Consider the following 17,667-nt stretch of genomic DNA (forward strand, 5'->3'; position numbering starts at 1 on the left):
GAGAGGGGACGTGACCCATTTGAGGCCACTCAGGCACAAGTACCCCAGGTATGCAGGCTCAGGAATCTTCCCACAGCCCTCCCAGCCCAGCCCCACTCACCTGTGTAGACTCTCCCCTCGGTGGGTGCGGTTTTGGGCGCGACAGTCATGGCCAAGTTCAGGCAGGAAGCCATAGTCACGCAGCAGGGCCTGGGCACCTCTGGCCACTACGGCCACGCCAGCTGCCACACGCTGGGCCAGATCATCCCTCCAGCCTGCCGAGCGCACTGCAAACAGCCCGGCAGGCAGTGGGGCGCCTCCTGGCAGAAGAAGGGGCTCCCCAGGGGTGCCCGAGCCCCCGCCTCCAGCCAGCTGGGGCCCCACCATGAACCAGACGTAGCCAGGCCCAGTGAGGCCAGCCTCCTCGGCTGCCCGGAACACCGGCTCAGCCTCCTCACGGGCACAGAAGAGCAGGCGGATCTGCGCACTGACACTACGGAGCTGGGCGCCCAGCACGGCCTCGCCAGCCCCAGGGTCCAGCGTCAATGCCCCGCGGTGCTCCCAGCCCACCAGGCTGCCATCAGTCAGCACCTCAATGTAAGACAGGAAGGCCCGGTGGCCGGGGGCACGCGTGGTCACAGCTACAAAAGACGTCCAGTCGTATTCTTCCAGCACCTCGAAGATGACCTGAAGCTGCTGCTCTGTGGACGAGCCCAGCTGCAGGAAGGTGGAACCCTTCTCCTGCAGGGGAGGAGGAGGAAGATGTCAGGCCACCCCACGTGGAGGCCTCAGCTCCCAGCAGTCAATAAGGGACCTTCAGCGACCAGTGAAGGGTTCACAGCTCCCAGGGGTCCAAAGGGGACCTCATCTCCCAGCAACTGATAAGGGCATCGCAGCTCCCAACGGCCAAAGGCAGCTCACAGCTCTCAACATGGCAGGCTGACTAGCCGTTCGGCAAACACATCTCCTTTCCTTGCTGGGGCACAGAGCTAGACCTGGGTTATGTTTAACCACAGGACTGAGTTCTAGGCTCATCCATAAAAACCTCTCCCCCCATGCACCTTACTCTTCCCTGTCTGAGGGCAGATGCAGAGGCCCCAGAGGAGAAACCTAAGGGGTTACAGAGCCACAACACGGAGGAACCCGAGTCCCTGAGTCACGGCTTGGAGGCGAGACTGTTTGGAACAAGAACACCTGTTTGGATTTTATATGAGTGAGAAACAACCTTCTATTGGGTTAAGCCACTGAGAAGTCGGGGTTTATCTGTTACAGCAGCTAACATTACTGTAGTGGACACACTCAGCATCCTGGGAGGGAACTACAGTTCCCAGCATCCACTGAGAGGGACTGCATCTCCCAGCAGGCCATGAGGGTGCTGAAGGTAGTCTCTCCCAACTGGAGGAAGCTTTGCTGAGTAGACTTGCCCTTCTCTGCTTTTTTTCCTACCTTCCTGTCCCCTCCTTTTCTGTTTCCTTTGCTGGACTCTCTTCCTCAGTCAGAATTCTAAACATAGGGGTGCCCTTGTTTCCTCTTCTGTCCTCTCTCCCTGGTGATCTCATCCAAATCCATGGGTTTAAACACTGTCTCCTGTGCTCTCCAATATGGTAGCTACTAGCCACCCATGACTAGTCACATTAAAATCAATTAAAGTTAAATAAAACTTAGTTCCCTGGTTGCACTAACCACACGTCAAGTGCTCAACAGCTACACATGGCTGTGGCTATCATATGTGACAGAGCAGATGAAGACCACCTTCATCATTGCAGAGAATTCTATTGGACAGCCCTCGGGCCCATATCCAGACCATCTCCAAGACTTCTCGGCTCTGTTCAAAACATGACCCCAGCTGTTCAATCCTCACTACGGGCCCTGTCACGGCCCTCATGGTTGCCACTCTCTTGCCTAGACGACAACAGCTTCCTAACCCATCTCGACTTCCTTTCTCGCAACTTCCATTCTCCAGACAGCAGCCAGAGTGATCTTTTCAAAATAGTAATTGGATTGCCTCCCTTCTTGGTTGAAAACCTTCCAATAATTCTACATCAGAATCAAAGCCAAAGTCCTCGCTGTGGCCCACAAGGCCCCGCATGACCTCGTCCCCGTCGCCTTTCTGACCTCATCTCCCATCACCCCAACCTCTTTGCTCTTCCTCAGACACCTCAAGTTCCTTCTGGCCTCAGGGGCTTTGCCCTTCACTGTCACCTTTCTTGGGGACACTTTTCCCCCCAGCTCCTCCCCTCCTCCGTCCTCAGGTCCAGCTCAGTTATACCTCCTTGGGGAGGCCTCCCCTGACCACCATCTATTGAAGCCGTGTCCTCGGTCATTACCTCTCCTTCAGGACCGATTTCAACTCTCTGTTATTTGTTTTTTCTGTCTCCCCATTAGAAATACAAGCTCTGTAAAAGCAGGGACCTTGTCTTTTTTTTTTTTTTTAACCTTTCATAACTGTATTCCCCAGAACCTAAAACAGCCCTGGCACAGAATCAGCCAATAAATCTTCCAGTAATGCAATAAGACAAGCAAGTGTACTTTCTCCCTAGACATGGGCCTGCGGTTAAATGTGTACCGGTTAGGGCTGTTGTCCTGAGGGGATGAGGCCTCCCAGAATGCCATGAGAGCACTGAGGGGCCCTCACCCTTGGCAGGTGGAGGTGTGCTCAGGGGACCACATTCCCAGTATTCAATGGGGGCACAGATGCAGCTGTGAGGACCGCTCTTCCATTCAGAAACACTAAAGGGACTATATTTCCCAGAAGGCAATGTGTGTGCACCTAGCAGACAGTGAAACAGAGGGGCACACATTTCTAAGCAGCAATGGAGGTACAAGGGACCACGTCTCTCCGTATGCCAAGGAGGTGGCAGCCAGGAAGTAATAAGTTCATCTCTCAGATGATCTGCCTTCAAATCTTTGGACAACCCCATGCCAAGGAGAAGAAGAAAGTTGGACAGAGATCTTTCCCAGAGTGCCCTGGACACGAGAGAACTACGAGTCCCAGCCTCCAATAGTGATCTAGTCACAAAGCCGCCGGCCCCCACAGCAGAGAATTGGTGGAAACTTAGGCTCCACCCACTCAGGTGGCCCCATCCTCAGGCGAGTCCCACTTCTCAGTTACACTGGCTCCACCTCTGAATAGGCCCCGCCCCTTCTCAGGCACCTCCTCTTAACTGACCACTTCTTAGTCCGCACACAAGGCTTGTTCAAATTCTGCCTTTCCCTACCAGAAGTCCACTCCAGCTGGCCCCTCCTGTGCCCTCGGGAGGCAGGCCTCTCTCCAGGCCACAGCCAGCTCCAGCCTCTGCCCCCGCCTTCCCTGTAGGCTCCTGGTTTTGACCTCTCATTGGCTGAGGCTACCTCTTTGGGGGGCCTTCATCTTTCCAGGACCACCCCCTGGATTCTTGCTTTCCAAGACTTACAGTTGGGTGAGCCCACTCCCAGACCGTCTTCCTCTCTAGACTCCGCCCCTTTAGTACAGAGCAGGGGTCCTGTCCTCCCTGGCCTCCCCTCTCACCGGCTAGCCCCGCCCCTTCCCTGACTCACCCCTTCCTTGACTGGCCTCTCCCCACTTCCTAGCTGCAGGGTTCTACCCCTCCCTCGCCCTCTCACTTAGGACACCTCTCTTTCTCATACTCGTCCTTTCACCAGATGGTTCTGTCCTCCTTCGTTGACCTTTAGACCCCATGCCCAGCTGGCCGGGGACCTCCCTTTCCCTCAGTACCTGATACCCCTCTTTCCTGGTCCCTGTTCCTGCCTTCCTGGCTCCCGCCTCCTCTCTAGCCCTCACCCATTTCTGAACCCCATTCCTTTTCAACTGACTCCCCCCTCGCTGATCCCAGAGCCCACCCCTCACTCCGACCTTGCCATCTCAGGCGTGTCCCTTCTCGTTCCCAGTCCCCGCCCCTCACTGGCCGGCCCCGCCTCTTCCCCAGATCCCACCCCCTCCCCTGATTCACCTCCCTTGCAGCCTCTCAACTCTTCCCGTAGCCTGATCACCCCAGACCCTGCTTCTAGATGATTCCCCGGCACACTCCGTTCCGCCTATAGACCACGCCCCTCCAAGTCAGCCCCGCCTCTTACTTAGACCTGACCCTTACACGTGTCCCCACCGCATCCCCGATGGGGGCCCTCAGGGCTGGCCCCGCCCCCTTACAACCCCGCCCACCCACGACGGGCCCCGGCTCCGCCCCTCAGCCTCTGGCCCCCGCCCCGCCCGCGGGTTGCGCGCACCTTGGGCGTGAGCACGAGCGCGGCGCCGCCGTGCACGGCCACGATGGGCAGCGAAGTCTGCGCCGACAGGAAGTCAAGGATGGGCGCGACGGCGGGCGCGCGCGAGTCGTCCTCGAAGACGACGCCGTGCACCCTCAGCCCCGACAGCAGGTCGCAGAGCTGCAGCACGAGGCTGCGTGGGTCCGAGCCGTTGAGCACCAGCGCCACCGGCCGCACGTCCAGGCCCGGGCTGCGCACGGCTGCCGCCACGGCCGGGCCCAGTCGCGCCGCCTCGGTCGCGTACGCAGGCCCCGAGAACACGAGCGCCACGTTGAGAGGTCGCGCCCCGCCGGGGCCCCCGCCAGGCCCGCCGGCCCCGCCCGGCCCCGGCACCTCCTCCGGGAACGGGCTGGCGCACGCCAGCGCCAGCAGCAGCAGCATCTTAGCGGGGCCCCGAGGGCCGCGGGGGCCACCAGCGCCGCGCATCGCCTGCGGGCCCTGCCGGGCGGCCTCTAAGCACGCAGGCACGCAGGGAGGGACACGGAGGAGGGTGGGACGCAGAGACGGGGAGACACGGGGAGCAGAGAGAGATACGAATGAGAGACAGAGATGGAAAGACAGACAGGGAGACAAGGTATAGGAAGAGATACAGGGAGAAGGGGAGATACAAGGAGACAGGGACTCAGGTAGAAGTGAGAAAGGTTGGGATGATAGAGGGAGAGACACGGACAGAGAGATACGAGGCAAAGGGAGAGATACAGAAGCAAAGGAGAGACAGAGACCGAGGGAGAGATACAGAGGCAAAGAGAGTGGAGGTGGGTAATGGGGACAGAGAAGATATAGTGGTAGGGAGAAGACAGAGACAAGGTAGGAAGGGGGAGGACAATGAGACAGGACAGATGGGAAACAGACCCACAGAGATGGGATCAGAACAGGAGCAGAGAGAGACCCAGGAAGATAGGAAGAGATGAAAACAGTCACAGAGAGATGGTCAGGGAGAGAGAGTGATGGGGAGAAGGAGGGAGATGGAAGGAGAAACAGACAGGGATAGAGAGGCTCAGAGTAACAGAGGCAGAGAGAGATAAGGCGGAGTGACAGGTACAGGGAGGGAATGAGAGGCAGGAGTGATGCAGAGATAGACGAAGGAAGGTGGGAGACATAAGAGGAACGAGAAAGTTGGACAGAGAGAGGAAGATGGAAAGAAACCCAGGAAGACGGAGACAGAGACCCCACAGCCACCAAGAGACATGCACACAAGAGATGGAGAAACAGGCAAAATCAGAGATTGCGCGAGAAGGCAGGCAGAGCAGACAGAAAACACAGGAAGACAGAAATAGCGAGGCAAAGAGCAAGACCCCCGCCAGGGAGGTGCCCAGCACAGACATGAAAGGAAGGCCAGGAAGGCGAGTGGCAGGAGGGATCAAAAATAAAAGGAAGAAAAAGTGAAGGGGAACAAAAAAAGAGAAAGGGAAAAGGGGTCAGGTGTGTGGGGGGAGAGAGAGAGAAAAAGAAATTAGTGGGGCATCCTGCGGAGAGAATATGCCCCCCACGACCTTACCCCTCCATTTGAGCACAACCCCCAACCCACTTTTGGCCCCTTATTCCTGTCCCTGTCCCCCCATTCTCAATGACAGCTAGAAAGAGTCATGGCCCAGTCTGAGCCGCGGGGTTGAGGGGCACAGCTGTGGAGAGCTGGGGGGAGCGGGGGTCCCTGGCTCCCAGCCCAGAGCAATTTAGTAAATGAGAGGCAATACAGCGTCTCTTCCTGTGTCCCTGTTGAATACTAGCTGCTTGGGGTGGTCAGGCTGGGAGCCCAGACTCCTGGCTCCTGGATCTGAGGGAGCAGGGCACTGGGGGCCTGAACTCCTGGTTCTCAGGATTTAGAGCCTACAGAAGGGGCTTCTCGAAGGGGTGAGGGTCCAGACAAGGAAGGGTTCACTCTTTACTGTCAATCAGGCTCCTGTCCGGTTGCCATGGTAGCGCAGGCCTCTATCCACCCCACAGACAGCTAGGGTAGGGGAAAGGCCCACACCCCTTCCGCTGCCTAGAGGCCTCACCCCCCACACCCTTCCAGCCTTCCCAGGGACCCTGGGCCACTGTCTCCCTAGGGATGGGGGCAGGGGCCCCCAGCATGCCCAAATCCTGGCTCCCCCTCGCCCCTCCTCTCTGCTGCCCTTCCCCAAGCAGCTGGCTCAATCAGTGCTCAGAATAGCCCCCCTCTGCCCCAAAATAACCCACAGCTGTGGCCTGGCGCCCCCACCCCCACCCCAGGATAACACACGTTCTCCCCACCCTTCCTGGTGGCTGCTCACCCCTTCAGCCCCTCTGCCTCTCTCAGACTCACCCCTGCCTGGCCTCTGGCCTTGGGGACCCCGGGGTCCTACTTCCTGCTGAAGCCCAAGAAAGCAGCCCCAGCCCCACCCTTCTCAGGAGGCTGGATGCCAAGTTCCCGCCAGTCTCCCACCCCTCCAGGGACAGATAGAGAAGCAGTATCCCCAGCCACTGAGGGACTCTGGCGTTCCAACCCTCCAAACCTACACCCCCAGGGATCACATTGTCCAGGCCTCCAATCTCCACCTCCTCATGAGTTTCTGTCCCCACTTCCGTCCCCAGGGGGCCAAAGAGTCCAGACCACCATCCCCTCCCCATCAGGGGCTCGGGATACTGAGCCCCCAGCCCCCTTCTCCCTCAGACACAGAAGCCCTATCCTCCAACTTCTCCCACAGACTCGGCAGTCCTGGCTGTTGGGCCCCCTCCTTCCCCAGGACCCAGGAGTCCTGGTGCTCAGTTCCATCCTTTCCCAGGATCCAGGAGTCCCGGCTCACTCCTGCCCCCTACTCAGGAATCCAGCTGCCCAGCCTCCTTTATGCCCAGGACCCAGGAATCCAGGCCCATAGCCCTCTCCTCCCTTAAAGGACCCCTTTTTGTCTCAAGCCCCATTCGTCCCATCATCCTGGGCACCCCCCAGCTCCAGTCGCCCCGAGTCACCCCACTCAGGTCCTATGCACAGTACAGCCTGTCCCTCAGCTGAGGAGGAGGAGGGTGCAGAGATTCCTGGTGTGTGCCTGTCTCCATCACTCCCCCCCATCCATCACAGAAGAGAGGAGAGGCCACTTCGATCAACAGCCCGCCCCCCCACCTTCGCGTCGTGCTGCAGACGGCGTCCCGTTCCCCCCCTCCAGCCCTGTTCTCTCCCCACCCTAATCCTGGTGCTTGGAAGAGGCTAGAAGGGTATTCCAGAACCTTGAGGAAGGGACGGTAGCTTGGGGCGAGGGGTGCCAGGGCCTGGATGCTCTCAAGGTCCTTGGTAGAGGTATTAATAGCAGACTCACAGCTGAGGAGGGAGGGGAGATGGAGAGGAGAGAGGGAGGAGGACAGGCGAGGTGGGGGGGAGACTGATGCGGGCAGGGGGTGGGGTGGGGCAGAGGGAAGGTGAGATGGAGAGATGGGGGATAGAGAGGGAGATGGGGCGTCAGGTGTATGGGGCTGGGGAGAGGGATCAAAGTGTCAGAAATGGGGGGTTAGGAGACCTGAGGTGTAGAGACCTGGGAAAAAGGGGTCAGAGAGGGAGAAGGAGATAGGGAGCAAAGAGGCCCCCAGAGACCCCTATTCCCCATTCAATCCCCGTCCTTCCCGGAGGCCCCTGGCCAACTTTCCCTGTCCTAGATTTGGGGATCCGCGTTCCCACCCCCACCCCTGCATCCCCTACCCCAGCCTTACCTTTTCATGACCCTGTTCTGTGGGGGGTATTGCGAGGGTGCCAGGAACGGAACCGGAGTCCAGCGACCCGAAGATTCCGCGGAGGGCTCAGGGAGCCGCGGAGGGGGTGGGGGGGCAGGCCCTGGGGCGGCGGCGGTGGCGGGGACCTCCTGCCCGTCCCTGGCTCCAGCTCTCCCTCCTCTTCTTCGGTCCGTCCTGCCCTGTCTGTCCCCCAAGGTTGCGGCCACTCAGACTAGGCGAGGACGCTGCTACACATGTTGCGCTGGAAGTTGGGCCCCGGACATTGCGGAGGCTGTCGGGGTGTCCTCTCGCTGCCCCGACCCCGTGGGGATCCCCCCCGCCCACCCGGGGTGCCCCCCTCTGCCGCTTCAGCCCCGGCTCCTCCCCCCGTCCATGTGTCCGGTCCCGCCTCTCCCTGGCTCATTCGCATCCCCCCCCCTTTGTGCCCTTAGCGCTCCCCCCCTCCCGCTTCTGTGTCTGTCTGTCTGTCTGTCTGGGTCACCTCTGAAGCCGGTGGCGTGTGTGTGTGTGTGTGTGTGTGTGTGTGTGTGTGTGTGCCTGAGGGGCGGAAGAGTGCCTGTCGGGGGGACTGCTCGCCCCTTCCTCGCTTGGCCACCTCCAGACGACCCCCCTCGTTCCCCCACTCTTAAATACAGGCAGAAACACACACCATACACACACGCACCACCTCACTTCCCTGGGATTCCCCTCAACACCCCCGGAGCTTGAGGAGCGACACACACACACACACACACACACACACACACACACACACACACACACACGGGTCTGATGGGGCCGGGCTGCCACTGCCGTCAGGGGCTGTTCGGACAGACAGGAGGACACAGGCAGCCGGGGACGCCAGAAGCCCGGCCGGACGAAGGCAGGAGGCACAGAGCCCAGGTACACACCATCCATCCGGGTTTGGGGGGGGGGCTCGGAGGGAGGAAACTGGGGGGCCCGCGACACCCAGGCAGGTGGCTCAGGGTCGAGACGGACAGACAGAACCCTCCCTCCCTCCCTCAGCCGCCGCAGCCCTTACAGACACACCCCCCCCCCACATCAGCCCAGCCCCAGACACCCGGACACACAGATCCTCACCGGGCAGATGGCAGACGCATGAGAGATCCCTGGGGGCCGGGCGGACCCACCCGGGCCGACACCCCCCCAGCTGGGCACCGGTGGCCGTGGGAGGCTGTGGGCGGAGGGCGGCGGCCACAGCTTGGAGGAGCTGGAGCGGGAGGGATTCGCACACTCGCTCTGTTCTCACACACACACACTCGCTCGGGATGTGATTAACATTCAGTCCCCGTCCGCCCCTGCCGGGAGACCCACAGCCCCCCCTCTTGGCCTCCCTGGGGACCCCTCCTCCTGCCAGGGCTGGGGGAGGGGGCCACCCCCCTCCCCAGCTCCCAGCTTCTGCCTTCCTCCTGGGACAAGAGAGTGAGGGGCTGCAAATAAAACGGGGAGGAAGGGGTGGGGAACAGGCAGGGACTCAGGCCCCGGCACTGAGGCATCAGATTGGGACTTGGACTCCAGAGCCCAGGGGCTGCCGCCCTCTGCCCCCTCCCCACTTTGATGCTTGTGAAGCAGGAGGCCATTCCCAGACTTGGTTCTCCACCATGCTAGGACCCATCTTTTGGCTTCTATTGCCCCGGAAGGCCAGGCCTGCAAACTAGGTCTCCATCGTGAAGCCAGGAGTCCAGGCCCCCAGCCCCCTCCTCCCTCAGACCCGGGAGTCCAAGCCCCTAGCTCCCTTCTCCACTGCTACCCAGTAATCTGGGCCCCCTCCTCCAGTCCTGAGTCCCTTTTAGGCACTCAGACAAACTGACCCCTTAACACAAACCACCCTCAGCGGCCCAAAATCCAAGACTGATGGATGTCACCCTCAGGCACCCAATCCATCCAGCAATCTGAGGAAACTACTACCTCTGTACCCCTTCTTTTACTGACGGACCCTGACATCCATCACCCGTGGGTACTCAGACATCCAGGAGGAAAGCAATGTGTGTCCCCTCCTAGACACAGCCTGTTCCTGGCCCTCAAGGCCAGCTGTCCAGCTCCTGCCCTTCCTGCTAGAGAGGCTAAGCCCAGCGCTTCTATAAAGTGCTGTGGTGGAGTGTGGCGCAGGACACCTGGGCTCCTGAGGGTGTGTATGTGTGCCTGTGAGGGGGCAGCTCTGGAGGAGGGGCTGGAGCCAGAGCTGTGGGCTGCTGACTCCAGGGTCTGGGAGAGCAGGAGTGAAGCCTTACATTTCTGAAAAAGAAGAGACTGGGCACCTGAATTTGTGGGTCCCAGAGGGAGGAAGGCATTGTGCATCTAGATTCCTGGGTCTAGGATGCTTGAGACACAAGATTGTTGGGTGGGACCCTAAGCCCCAAGGAAGGGGGGCTAGACTCTTGGGTCTGAGGGAGGAGGGGCTGGGGTCCTGGACTCCTGGGTCCTGGAGGAGGAGGGGGTTGAGGTCCTGGACTCCTGGCTCCTGGGGGATGAAGGTGCTGGGGACCCAGACTTCTGAGTCTGAGAGGGGGACTGGGGACTGCTCTCTTGTCTTTTGAGTGCATTGTAGCTGGAGGCCCCTGAAAAGCCAGCCTCTGGGTCCCTGTCTAAGATTTTTAAATCTCAGAGATCTGCCTCCCGAATCGATGTCAAGGGCAGAATCTGTGCGGCTGGGCTGCAACCTTTACAGAGAGGCACGGACTGCCTGGGGGAACTGGTGCCGGATTTGCGAGTTTCGGATCCCAGCGACCCCGCAAGCTCCTGGGAGGCGGCCTTAGGGGGGTAAATTCGGCGCCAACTCTGCAAGCGGGGGTGCGGGTGGGGGGGTGTGCGAGGTAGAGGGCGCTGGAGAGCCGGGACTCCGCCCTCGGGGGCGGAGCCTCCCGCCCGGACTCCTCCCCCTCCCTCCCGCCGGCCTCCCTCTTCCTAGCTCTGGCTCGGCCACCAGCTCCGGCCTCGGCGACCCCGCCCAGAGCCCCCTCCCCGGAGCGGAGCCCACCCGAGGGCACCTCTCCCGCCCCCCAGCCCAGCCGCCCGGCCAGAACAGCAGCCCCGGGGGGCAGCCCCCCTTCAGCCTGACTCCCTCCAGCCCAGCCCTGCCAGATCCCCTCAGCCATGAATCTCTTCCGATTCCTGGGAGACCTCTCCCACCTCCTAGCCATCATCTTGCTGCTGCTCAAAATCTGGAAGTCCCGCTCGTGTGCCGGTGAGACGCCCACCGGGGCCGGAGAAGGGGGGAGAATGCGGGAGACAGTCCAGGACTCGGGGAAGGGTTTGGAGGCATAGGGGGACGGGTTCCTCCCCGCCACTGCTTGCTGAGGATCCCCCTTCCAGGTCCGGGGTCACCAGGGGGTCAGCTCCTTTCCCCAAACTGGAGATGCATCCATTTTGGTGGGGGTGGCTCCAGGAACCCAGTTCAGCCTCCCCCGGCCCCTATCTGGGTGGCCTTAGGGTTCCCAGGGCTGGGAACAGGGAGCTGTGTCAGGCAGGGAGGCGGCTGGGAGTTGGTGACGTGGACTGTGGCCGCCAGAAAGGGAGCGGGAGGTAGGCGACCTGTTCCGGAAGGCTGAGGTCAAGTGGGGTCCTCCCAAGGCTCCACCTTGGATCTGGACTGTGGGAGGACCCTGAGGGGGCCGGAGGTGGCCACGAGGCCTAGCCTGGGACAGAGCCTCGGGCTGGAGTAGCTTTGGGGCCGGGCTGCCCCCTGGCTGTGGGCCGTGGGAAAAGGCCCTGCTTAGGCTGGGGGAGCTGGGGAGGCCTCCAGGGACAGCTGCACTCCAGAACCCCTCTGGCTCGCCCGGGGCCCTGGGCCTCGGTTTATTGGCCGTGCAGCCCACCTTCAGCCTCCCCCAACCCCATTTCTCTGGACCACAGGGATTTCGGGGAAGAGCCAGGCCCTGTTTGCTGTGGTGTTCACTGCCCGCTACCTGGACCTCTTCACCAACTACATCTCACTCTACAACACGTGCATGAAGGTAAAGGCTTTTCCTAACCTGCCGAGCCCTCCTGAGGGGGGAGCCGGGGAGGGTCCGAGGGAGGAGGGAATATGGGTCCCAGACTTTTGGGTCTGAGGGAGGATGGGGCTAGGGGTCCAGACTGCTAAGCCTGAGGGAGGAGAGGCTGGGGGCCTGGACTCCTGGGGCTGGGTCTAAGTCTACTGGGGGCTCGGACCCTGTGCTTGGAGCTGAAGCACCCTCCGCATCCTCCCCTTCGACAGGTGGTCTACATCGCCTGTTCTTTCACCACGGTCTGGATGATTTACAGCAAGTTCAAAGCCACTTACGATGGGAACCACGACACGTTCCGAGTGGAGTTCCTTGTTGTCCCCACGGCCATCCTGGCGTTCTTGGTCAACCATGACTTTACTCCTCTAGAGGTAGGCCACCTGCAGGGTCTGTAGTGGTGGGGTGGGCTGTGGGAGAAGAGCAGTTGACAGTGGACCGACTCAGAGGCTTCCTTCTGTAGGGTTTGCTCAGACTTCCTTCTTTTAGGACATAAAGTTCAAAACAGGGGTTCTGGAGTCAGATGATAGTAATGTAACAGCAGCAGCACTCACTATGTGCCAGATGCTCTCAGCATTTCACATACATTAACTCATTACTTTTCATAGCAGCCCCATTTTATAGATGAGAAAACTGAGGCTTAGGGAGTTGAAATGACTCTTCCAAAGTCATTGGCCTAATGAATAGTTCAGGAGTTGGAAATGGGGCTCTTGGGGGCCAGGCTACTTGGATTTGGATCTGTTACTTTCTATTAGCATGACCTTGGGCATGGAACTTGACCTTTCTGTGCCTCAGTTTCCCTATTTGTAAAGTCGAGATCAGGTCATTGTGAGGATTTACTGAGATTAGACAGCATCACGTAGTGGTTAGACACAGAGACTCTAGAACCAGAGAACTGGGATTTGAAGCCCACTTAGCAGCTGTGAGACTTTGGGCAAGTCATGTAATTTCTCTGTGCCTCAGTTTTCTTGTCTGTGAAATGGGGATAATCAGTTCCTACTTCATAGGCTTTGATGAGGGGTTAATATTGGTAAAGCGCAGTGTCTGGCAGTAGGTAGGAAGTGCGGTCCATGTTTGTTCAGTGCTTGCAGTGTTTAGGACCATGTGGATCCTTTTACTCCTAAATGTTAGCTGTCATGGTTTTTATTGCATGGCATTTTGGTGGGACCTGTACAAATTCCTGGGAGGAATTTCGAGAGGGCCTTTGCTAAATCTGTGATCTGCCTCCTGGGGCTGGCAGGAATCAAATTCAGAGCAGTCTTTCCTCCCCCAGGACCACTCACTCCTGCCTTGTAAGAAGCTGGCCCTGGGACTTCCCTGGCAGTCCAGTGATTAAGACTACACACTTCCAAGGCAGGGGGCACGGGTTCGATCCCTGGTCGGGGAACTAAGATTCTGCAAGCCGCCACTGAGCAGCCAGATGTGATGATGTTTTCAACACAAGCCACAATTCAGGAGTTTTCCTGAGGGAAAACTTTACAGTTTTGGCTACAGATTCCAGATCTATTTCTAAAAGCACCCTGCAGGCTAGACAAATCTGACTGAGGGTGACTGAGGGTGACTTTGACCCAGGGGTCCCAGAAATGTCAGAGGGAGGCTGCACTGCACTGTGGCAGGAACCCCAAGCTTGGCTGCGGGGCCTGGACTTTGCAAATTTATCATCAGCATCACCTTGCATGGAGCACCCACTAAGCTGGGCCCATTTTGCAGATGGGGAGACCGAGGCTGGGGGAAGGCAGTGGGGCTTGCTCCAGGCGGAGGAGGCCGGACCAGGACCCAGGATTCTTGACTCCAGCTTGTGTGGTTCCCTCATTCAGAGGTGGGGAGGTCACTTGTGCAAAGTATTGGCACCAATTGTGTGTCCTGCTCTGAGCTGGCCATTCCAAATCCGTCATCATCCCGTCTGATCCGTCGGCCTCTTGGGGAAGTGGGCATACTCATCCCTATTTCTTGGAGGACTGAGGTGCAGCTCAGAGGGGAGACCTCACAGAATTTGAACCCAGGTCTGCCTGCTTTCAAAGCCCATGCTATCAATAGGTGCATGCTGAAAAATTATTTTTTAATCATAGAAGGAAACAATTCTTTAAAAATTCAGACGTCACAAATAGATAAAGTAAAATGCAATAGACCTTCTCTCTCCTCAAAGTAAAATGCAATAGACCTTCTCTCTCCTCTTATGTCATGATTCTACTCCCCAAGGCTAACAATCGGTATGTATCAATTTAATGGGTATGTTTCCCGAGAGCCTCAACTAACCTGATATACTAAGAACCTCGCTGGTGGATTCTGAGTAATTATGGGAACAAGCCCTGAAGTCTAGCTGCCTGGGTAGGAATCTGTTTCCACCCACATCTTAGCTGTGTGGCCTTGGACGAGTTACTGATCCCGTGGGCCTCAGTCTCCTCATCCGTATAAGGGGGATAACAATAGGACTTACCTCATAGGGTTAAGGCATAAGCCAGTTAATACCCATAAGGTGCATAGAACAGTGCCTTGGATGTAGTAAGTGCTCTATAAACGTCAGTTCTTAGGAATACATCCTGAAGGTCCCCACTTCCTTCCCACAAACCAAAACAACCCAGGAGGAACCACACCTGCCAGCTGGCTTTGTTGTCTGAGCAGAGGTTTCGGTGGGTCTACAGATCACAACTCACCCCAGGTGGGACTTTCAGGGAGCTGAGGACTGAAAAGGGGCCGACAGCTGCCTGCCATCTCTTCGTCTCTCCCTCCTGGGATGCCCTGTCCTGCTTACAAATGATGCTTGTCACTGCTCCCTAAATGATGGCCTGTGACAAGCACTTGGGGACCTTGCTTCCAATCGCTCATGCATTCATCCAGGCATCGAATATGTGCCAGGCACTGTGCCAGGTGCTGGGCCCACAGGGTGCCCAAGATGTAGGCTCCTGGACCTCATGGAGCTCACAGTCTGGTCAGAGCTGCCAGGAGGAAGATAAGACAGGGGATGTGACCATCCAGGGGGAAGGATGGTCAGGGAGGACCTCTCTCAGGAGGTGACTGATGAGCTGAGATTGGAAGGAGGTGGAAGAGGCAGAATGTGACTGTCTGGGGGAAGAGCTGAAGGAACAGCAAGTGCAAAGGCCCTGGGGCAGGAAGGAGCTTGGTGTGTTGGAGGACCAGATGGGAGGCGCAGGTAGTTGTAGCCTGGAGGGCGAGGGGAGGGAGTAGAAGATGAAGCTGGATTGAGGAGGGCCTTGAAGGCCAAGGTTAGGAAGTTGGGTTTTATTCTGGATGTGATAAGAAGTAGCTACAAGAGGGTTTTAAGCCAGGGAGTAACACAGTCTGATTTATGTCTCTAAAGATTGCACGTTGAATGTCGCCCCTACCAAGGCAGGAAAATCATCCCCTTTTTTGTGGGGGGCAGGGCTGTGCCACGTGGTTTGTGGGATCTTAGTTCCCCAAACAGGGATTGAACCTGGGCCCTCAGCAGTGAAAATACGGAGCCCTCACCACCGGACCGCCAAGGAATTCCCAGAATCATCCCCATTTTAGAGGTGAGGAAGCAGAGGCTCCGAGAATCTGGGTCTCTTGCCCAAGATCTCATAGAATGGACATCTCACAGCCAAGATCCCAACCTGGGCTGCCCTTGGGAGGGGTGTAAATTCAAAGTGCTCACAAACACCGGCTCAGAACACTTGGTTCAAATCCCAGCTCTGCCGCTTCCTAGCTACGTCCTGGGCAGGCCTCTTACCCTCTCTGGGCCTCAGTTTCCTCATCGGTAGAAGGGGATGCTGGGAATTCCCTGGTGGTCCAGTGGTTAGGACTTGGTGTTTTCACTGCCGGGGTCCAGGTTCCCTCCCTGGTCGGGGAACTAAGATCCCTCAAGCCTTGCGGCACAACCAAAAAACAAAACAACAAAAAAGAAGGGGATGCTGATAATAGTACCTCCCTCATGGGGTCATCGTGGGGATTAAACGAGAGAATACGGGTGGGGCAGGAAAGCGGTGTCTGGCACGCAGTGAGTGCCCGGCAGGCGTTGTGGTACCTGTCACCCACTCTCCAACATCACTGCACCTGTAGCCGCAATGTCCGCCATCCTCACCCTTCTCTTCTGCCCTGTCCCCTCCCGCCTCGTCCTGCCCTCTGCTCCCACGCCCCGGCCTCCCCGCAGATACTCTGGACCTTCTCCATCTACCTGGAGTCCGTGGCCATCCTGCCGCAGCTGTTCATGGTGAGCAAGACAGGCGAGGCGGAGACCATCACCAGCCACTACTTGTTTGCGCTGGGGGTCTACCGCACGCTCTATCTCTTCAACTGGATCTGGCGCTACCACTTCGAAGGCTTCTTCGACCTCATCGCCATCGTGGCAGGCCTGGTCCAGACGGTCCTCTACTGTGATTTCTTCTACCTCTACATCACCAAAGGTAGCCAGCGTGGGGGGCCGGCCGGTAGGGAGCCTGTTCCTTCCCCAGCTCCCCCCTCCCTGGGGCCCCAGCTTCATCTCCCCAGCCCTGTATCCCTCGAGGGAAGACAGGACAAAGAGAGGGGCAGGCAGGGGTGGCCTCTGACTTTTCCTCTCTTGGAATGTGTCCTAAGCCCTCCTCCTGCCCCAAGGTTCCAGATCCAAAGTCTTTCAGTCTCACACCCGTAACAGATCCAGAATTCCCGTCTCCCAGGCCCCAGCAGCGTTCAGAGAAGGGAGGGCCTCCTCTCTGCTTATGGACCTCTGTCCTTACCCTCAGGGACTCAGGCCCACCAAGATTCATTCATTCATTCAACCAACAAATTTATGGAGCACTGTCTATGTCCCTGGCTGGGGCTAGGCTCTGGGGATACGAGCTTAGGAGAAAAGATGGACAAGGGCCTCCCCTCCCTTTGTATTGTAGTCGGGGGAGGTGGTGAATAAACAAGAGAGATGATTGCTGACAGTGAGAAGGGCAGTGACAGAAAGGAACCAGGGATGTGTTGGTGAACAATGATGGAGGGTGAGGGGGTTACTTTACATGGAGAGGGTGTGGTCGAGGGGAGGCCTTTTAGAGACGATGATTAAAGCAAAGACCTTGGAAGTTCAGTCAGTCAGTGTGAAGGGAAGAGGAGACAGGAGGACAGAGGCCTGAAGGCAGCCACGCCCCCTGAGGATTAAGGCTGGGAGGGCAGAAGCGGGTGGTCTCGCCCAGCCAGCCCTGCCAGGCCCTCTGACCCCAGCGCCCCCTGAGAGCCAAGGCCTCCAGCCCTTCCAGGATGGAAGGGGAGCAGCCAGCATTAGGGGAAATGGGGCCTCCTCCGGGGCTCCATGGCTCAGCCCCTAAGCCGGGAGCCTGGTCCCCGGCCCCACCCCCAGCTGATAATCCGGAGTCCTGGGGCTGCCCCTCCTGCATCTCTGCCTAGCCCAGCATCCAAGCCCCTGCTGTGGGCGTGGGAGGCTGTCCCCTCCACGAGGGACCCCTTGGTCATGCCCGCCCCCCTTTCTCTCCCCCCAGTCCTCAAGGGGAAGAAGCTGAGTTTGCCGGCGTAGCCCTGGTCCTCGCCATCCCTCTCCGGGGCAGCTGCGAGAGGCAGAGGAAGGCGACGAAAGACGAAGAGCCTTCCCATCCAGGGGAACTTTTTTAAGAACCCACCTCTCGGTACTCCCCAGCCCTGCTCCTGCCAGGTTTCAGGGGGCAGTGGAGGACCCAAGTCTTGGGGCAGCTCAGGACCTGGGCTGTTTGTAGTTTTTTTGCCTTTTAGAGAAGAAAAAAAAAATCTTTCCACTATTTAGGTTTTGATTCTGATGACTCCTTTCTTTTCTACTCTCTGGCCCCAATTT

The 17,667-nt window shown here is 58.4% G+C and overlaps 2 protein-coding genes across 2 annotated transcripts in view; one reads left to right on the forward strand and one right to left on the reverse strand.

Moving 5' to 3' along the window:
- Window positions 1–4,668, reverse strand: part of GRIN2D (glutamate ionotropic receptor NMDA type subunit 2D) — a 29,547-nt gene extending 24,879 nt beyond the window's left edge. The window contains exons 1-2 of the mRNA XM_060131621.1: window positions 4,204–4,668; window positions 101–720 (exon numbers count right to left, since the gene is read on the reverse strand). Of these exons, the coding sequence (XP_059987604.1) occupies window positions 101–720; window positions 4,204–4,668 (1,085 nt within the window). The remainder of the gene's footprint in view (window positions 1–100; window positions 721–4,203) is intronic.
- Window positions 4,669–10,831: 6,163 nt separating this feature from the next.
- KDELR1 (KDEL endoplasmic reticulum protein retention receptor 1) lies at window positions 10,832–17,667 on the forward strand. Its single transcript, XM_060130594.1, has 5 exons — window positions 10,832–11,107; window positions 11,776–11,876; window positions 12,119–12,277; window positions 16,033–16,285; window positions 17,342–17,667. Exons 1-5 carry the CDS (start codon window positions 11,017–11,019, stop codon window positions 17,374–17,376), a joined length of 639 nt encoding a protein of 212 aa, XP_059986577.1. The 5' UTR covers window positions 10,832–11,016; the 3' UTR covers window positions 17,377–17,667.

The sequence above is a fragment of the Lagenorhynchus albirostris genome, chromosome 19 (assembly GCF_949774975.1).
Source record: "Lagenorhynchus albirostris chromosome 19, mLagAlb1.1, whole genome shotgun sequence".
Lineage (NCBI taxonomy): Eukaryota > Metazoa > Chordata > Mammalia > Artiodactyla > Delphinidae > Lagenorhynchus > Lagenorhynchus albirostris.